We start from the raw sequence: 6,000 nt of genomic DNA on the forward strand, positions 1-6,000 counted from the left end.
CCCTGCAACTTCCTGCTGGGCTAGTTTACTTTTCTCTTCCTGTAGATAAATGCCTGCCCTTTTGGTGACCCCTGACCCATCGTGTTTGCTCCAAAGTGGGGCTTCATCCCCCAATTTTATGTGACCGCCAACATCTCCCCACAGCCAAGGGCTTCAGTCCTATCTTATATCAGACTTGACTGCCAGCGTGGTACCCACGAGCTCAGAGCGGCTAGATTAATGGCTCCGACAGCTGCTGTCCCCTGTTCCAACCTGTGGTAGCCAGGTGCACAGGGCCGTGTGCCTCATAGGCTGTCCATCTTTCTGGGCGTGGGGTGGGGCGGGCTTCTCCAAGGGGCAGGATTAAGAAGGAAGCGACGGGGCTGCTGTTCTCTGTACAGCACAGTGGCATCTTCACAAGAATGAGAGGCTCGCATTAAGCTGGAGGTTTCTCCTCTATGAAGATCTCCCAGGTCAAACTAGTCCCAAGGGAAGTTGATCTAAAGCGATGAAGTAAAAAGGCGGGAGATGGAGATGTGTGTACACCTTAGCCCTGGCCACTCTGTGGTCCCCGAATTTCCCTTAACCGGTCAAGTGTGGGCAAGGCATCTCCATATAGAGTGCCTCTCTCTCTCTCCCTCTGGCTGGCTTAACTCCTTGTCTCCAAGCCAAGACTGTCCACACGCTGGTACAAACCTATTCCTGAGGACCCTGAGGAGGCGGGGCCCAGGCGACCCACGCCTCCAGAGTATCTCTGTCTAGCTTAGGGGCGTTCATCTGTGTTGTGAGTAATGAATGGAGACTTGGTCTTTGAGCAGCTTAAATATTTTTCACTTAAATGCATACACGTGTAAATGATCCCACTAACCAGTAATACCCTTTGACGTGCAATTTATTACTATGCAGAAGTAGATCTTGTACCACCTAAAGAAGCCATCTCTCAACACCTCAGGAAAAAAGAGGGAAATCTTTCTAAGGAGTGTTTATTCCTCATCCTGCTCATTGTCATTTCAGTGTTGCTTTGTTGATATTCCGTCTTTATAACAATGAATTTTCTTTCATACCTTGATATCTCCTATCTGCTATTGCTCCACTGCTTAAAAGGTTGTCCTTTGTTCTTGTATTATTCTCTCCTCACAGAGTCTATTTTACTGAGGCCTGGTGTTCAGCGAGCTTTGGGGCCCATTCTGATTAACTTATTTTATTCCCCAGGAGGCAGCCATCAGCTGCTGGGTGCAGTTCAGCGACGGCTCCATCACACCCTTAGATGTTTACGATGGGGAAGATTTCTCCTTGATGGCCACATCCCTGGACGAGAAGGTGGTCTCCATCCGCCAAGACCCCAAATTCAAGTGGCCTGTAATCACTGCTGAAACTGAAGGGCAGGGCGCTCTGGTGAAGGTTGAAATGGTTATCAGTGAATCTTGCCAGAAATCTAAGCGGAAGAGTGTGCTAGCCATGGGGACAGCTAACATCAAAGTTAAGTTTGGCCAAAACGATGCTAACTCCAACACCAGTGACAGCAGGCACACCAGGGCCAGAGTCCACCTAGAAAATAATGTTGGTGACAGAGGACCCAAAAAACCCTTGCCAGAATGGGGGACTCAAGAGGGGCAGTACTACGGCAGCTCCTCCATGGGATTCATGGAAGGAAGAGGCTTCACGACTGAGAGGTCAACCTTCCAGAAGAACAGCCAGGAAAGCCTTTCAGATGAGCACAGCCACTCGCAGACCATCCCCCTTGACCTCTCTACTTTCCCAGCCCAGGGGGACCTGCCCAGAAGCAGTGATGAAATGGATGAGGATGACCTCACCCAGGCATCCAAAGGGCTGAGTGACTTGGAGATTGGGATGTACGCCCTGTTGGGCGTCTTCTGCCTGGCCATTTTGGTCTTCCTGATAAACTGTGTGACCTTTGCCTTGAAGTACAGGCACAAACAGGTTCCCTTAGAAGAACAGGAAGGCATGAGTCACTCCCACGACTGGGTTGGGTTGAGCCACCAGACAGAGCTGCTGGAGAATCACATTAACTTTGCATCCTCCCAAGAAGAGCAGATCACCGCCATCGACAGGCATGTGGACTTAGAGGAGAGTAAGTACCTCCTCAGCACAGACTCCCAAAAGGACATCAATGGGCAGCTGTTCAAATCTTCAGGACCCTCTGTCGCTGATGGGAAAGATCAGAAAGGTGAGCCCCCCACATCCCCTACCTCAAAGAGGAAAAGGGTGAAATTTACCACCTTCACCACCATCTCCGTGGACGAGGGGTTCCCCACAGGGAACTCAGCAGCAGCAAGTCATGAGGGTGCCATGCACTGGGCATGCCAGACCCCGGACCGTGGCGAATGCCAAGAGCTGTACAGCTACATGGAAAGGCTCCATGAAGATGTGTAAGCCAGACACCAAGACACTGGCTCTCACTCACCTTTCGGCCTTTAATTTGGGGACGTGTGGCAATGGTGTCCCTGGTGGAGGAATGACAGGACAGGATAAGGATGATGCTATCAACAGAGTCCCCAAAAATGACCCTGGCCCGGCCAGGGAGGCCCCGTCAGAATCGATGCCCCCGTGCTGGCATACAATGGCTTGGTCCATGTTCAGAGGTCCATCGTGCATGGCACGGTTTCTAGAACTTGGAAGAAAATGAGTTCTGAATCCCTAGCCTTGGAGAATTTTAAGGAAAAGACAATCCTCTCTCTCCACCTCTCTCTTCAATCAAAGCAATTTGGATAAAGCCCACATGGTCCCAACATTCAATACTGCAGATGAGGGCAGAGAAGGGAGGGGCTCAGACCGAGCACTCGTGGATTGGTGGGAGAAAGTGTGTCCTGGAATCAGAGCAGCGCCCGACTGCGAGCGTGATGTTGGCAGAGTGGTGCTACCTCAGCCTGAGGAGGCTCCTGTGCGTGTTATTACTGCCCAAGAAGGGGTCGCCGCAGGCCCAGGTGTGAACAGCCCAGGGCCATTGCAGCCTGAAAGAGGAGTGGCACTAGGCCACAGATACCTTTGGAGTTGGATGCCAGGAACAAACGAACAAAGGCCTCTGCGCCATGCAGAGCACACTGTTATTTGCCAACTCAGAGTATGGGCATGGCATGCAGTCAGGTTTCAAGAACTGGCTCATTCTGGCAAGTTTACTATGTTGTCATGTGTGCCCCTCTACCATGTCCCTGCCCTCTGAAGGGCCTTGGGCCCCTGTGAGCCGTGGGTCTCACTCCTGGGTCTTTCCTTCTCCACGTGATCTGGCATCTGCAGAGAAGCCCCACTGCATGTCCTTCGGACAGGCTGGTCTTTGAGGGGCAGGAGGCCTCACAATGAGTCTAACAGCCAGTGACATCCTGGGATGACAAGAGGACTGTTTTGGGACATCTGTGGACAGCCACATCAGGGCTCTGGCCCAGGGCTGCAGAGACAAATGTGGTTGTCTGCAGGGAGGGCATGGGGTGAGGAGGGCCGGCCCCTGGGCACACTCAGAGGTGTGCCAGGTAGGAAGCCGGCAGAGTGGAAGGCTCCCCCTTCAGAGAGGTGCAGAGAGAAAGGGTGGCTGTGTCAGCGTTTGGGTCCCAAGTCAGTCCCAGAAAGTTTCACGTTGCCTGACACCAGAATGACTCTTTTAAGTGTCTCTAAAATCCCAGAGATGCAAAGATCACTGGAATGGAGGTGAGGGGCGGGGAGGGCTCCAATCCCAGCCCGCTCCTGCTCCCGGGCTCAGAGTGGCGCCACCCTGGGGCCACGGGGAGGAAGAAGCAGCACCCGGAGGCCCTGTGTCCCATCCTTTCCCTGCTCTTTGGTTCTTCTCCAGTTTCTTTGTCTCTCTGAACCCATTTCGCTGCTCCCTCTGCCTCTCTTTGCCCCTGTCTCCCTCACCCACTCTGTCTCTCTCTCTGCATAGATTTGAGTCCTCCTTACACTGCGTGTAAACCGCACTGGCTGACCCTGCCCACCGGGCACGTGCCCTCTACTGAGGGGCTATCCGTTGCTCTAAGATGGGATTCCAGCAGCCAAAAGCCACCTGCTCTTGTCCCCAAGTTTACTTACCTTGTCTGCTTGGCGATTAAACTATCACCCGTTTTCAATGCTAATCCTTTGCTCTCTGTGGCCTCTTCATTTTTCTAGCCATTTTTACCACGTGATGATCCATTTCACCCGGCAGCCACTGCCCACTCTCAAATCCACCTAGTACAGAATGGATTGTCGAGGGTAAGAATGTAATATATATTTATAAACTTACCGACTGTAAATATAAAGTTTGCATTCAGTGGCTTTATGGCTGTCCTTTGTCTCTCTACACACTGACCCCCTTCAGGGGATTGGTGTCAATTGCAAATGACTCTCCAAGCACTGTGGCTTTTGGTAAATGAAAATGCAGCTTAAGGATCCCAGCACAATCCAATTACACTCTTACATGGTGTAATGCTGCTCTCTCCATTGAGGCAATGTTGACACATGATGACAAAGTGCATTGTGTACTAAGTATCTCTCCTTCAGGACCTGAAAGGATTTGCAAATAAATCACATGTGCAATTCTCTGCTAAAAGCCTGCTGACTGATGGTGGTAAGTGAGAACCATGGCAGGCGAGCATATCTCCTAGCCTCCTGTTGGACGGGAGCCAGGAAAATTGCTCTGTCCTCTCTCTGGATCTCACATGTGCATTCAGGTGTCAGCTTCCTAAGGCATGCCCGTGGTGACTCCCATTCAACACCACTGAACTTTAGATTCCTCTAATAATCAAATGCAGCCCAAAGACGATGCCACAGGAAAAGAAAGTGCATGGAATCCTTGCATTCATGCAAACAGTATCAAGGGATGGATCACTCCCTTATTCAGCTGGTGTTTATTGAGCACCCACTATGTGTTAGGAGCTACTGAAAGCGCTGGAGATACAGCAGTAAACAAGACCGGCCCAGGTCTACTCTAAGGACCTTACCTCTAGTGGGGGTGGAGGAGATGAAAACAAACAAAATAATGTCCAGATGTTATAACTTGTGTAAAGGATGCTGCAACAGATGACAGGATAGACAAAGATTGAGTCAACATTTAACACTTTGGCCATATCATCTGAAAATCTGGATTTCTGTCTTCTCTCGAAAATTCAGACACTGGCAAAAGGGGGCTTATGCCACCCAGCTTGGCCCTAATCAGACACCCTGGTCTTGCTGCTCTTGCCTGCAGCCTTGACGCGAGGTCCCTGCACACCCAGAGGGCCTCCCGACCCCGTTGCCCTTGGTCTCGCCACTTTTCTTAGTAGGGAACTTTTTCTCCCCGGTAACGTCTACATTCAAAAGTGTGGAAAACAAATGTAGGCCAAGGGAACTGAGTGCTCTCTAGACAGTTAGGAGCAAAGTACGTTGCTCTATGGAAGCGAGAATATGCCTGTGTGTCTGCTAGGAAGTTAAGAATGTCGCCTAAAGAACACCACTTAGTATGGCACTGTCGTACAACCCGTAACATGACCTGTGTGCCCAGAAAAGGAAATGAGACGAGTCTTAACCAACGGATATCTCAACCGGTGTCTCTTTCATGTGAATAAAGTGCTGTTGCTTGGTTTCTCTTGCACCCAGCCTGCAGCATGGTTTCTGACCACAGTACCCTGGGGCAGGGAGCTCGCTGCCTGCCCAGGGTCACCACCCCTGCCAGCAGAGACCATGGCTTCTCACGGTGCCCCAGAGGGAAGTGGACTACCAATGCAGCCCCACCAGCTGCATCAGGGTGCTGGGCTGCCTACCGAAATCCCAACAACTGGGCAGCTTGAACCACATAAATGAACGGTCTTCCAGTGTGCAGGCCGCCAGGCCCAGAAGGGGTGTGGGCGGGGCTGGTCCTTCTGGGCTGTGAAAGAGGACCTGCCCAGGTCTCTCTCCAGCTCCCGGGGGATTGCTGGTGAACTGTGGGTTCCTTGGCTGGTAAACACCTCACCCCATCTCTGCCTTCCTGATCCTTTGGTGTTTTCCAAGGTGTGTGTGTGTCTGTGCCCAGAATTTCCACTTTTATAAGGACACGAGGCCCATTGGATTGGGGGC

The 6,000-nt window shown here is 51.5% G+C and overlaps 1 protein-coding gene across 3 annotated transcripts in view; it reads left to right on the forward strand.

Annotated features, from left to right (window-relative positions):
* Positions 1 to 5,711, forward strand: part of TMEM132D (transmembrane protein 132D) — a 510,800-nt gene extending 505,089 nt beyond the window's left edge. For 2 of the 3 annotated variants that reach the window (XM_036921820.2, XM_036921819.2), the window contains one exon: positions 1,192 to 5,711. In XM_036921820.2, coding sequence (XP_036777715.2) covers positions 1,192 to 2,373 — 1,182 coding nt within the window. In that variant the 3' untranslated portion in view covers positions 2,374 to 5,711. The remainder of the gene's footprint in view (positions 1 to 1,191) is intronic. The other variant, XM_036921817.2, reaches the window with a different exon arrangement.
* Positions 5,712 to 6,000: the final 289 nt, after the last annotated feature.

The sequence above is a fragment of the Manis pentadactyla genome, chromosome 14, assembly GCF_030020395.1.
Source record: "Manis pentadactyla isolate mManPen7 chromosome 14, mManPen7.hap1, whole genome shotgun sequence".
Lineage (NCBI taxonomy): Eukaryota > Metazoa > Chordata > Mammalia > Pholidota > Manidae > Manis > Manis pentadactyla.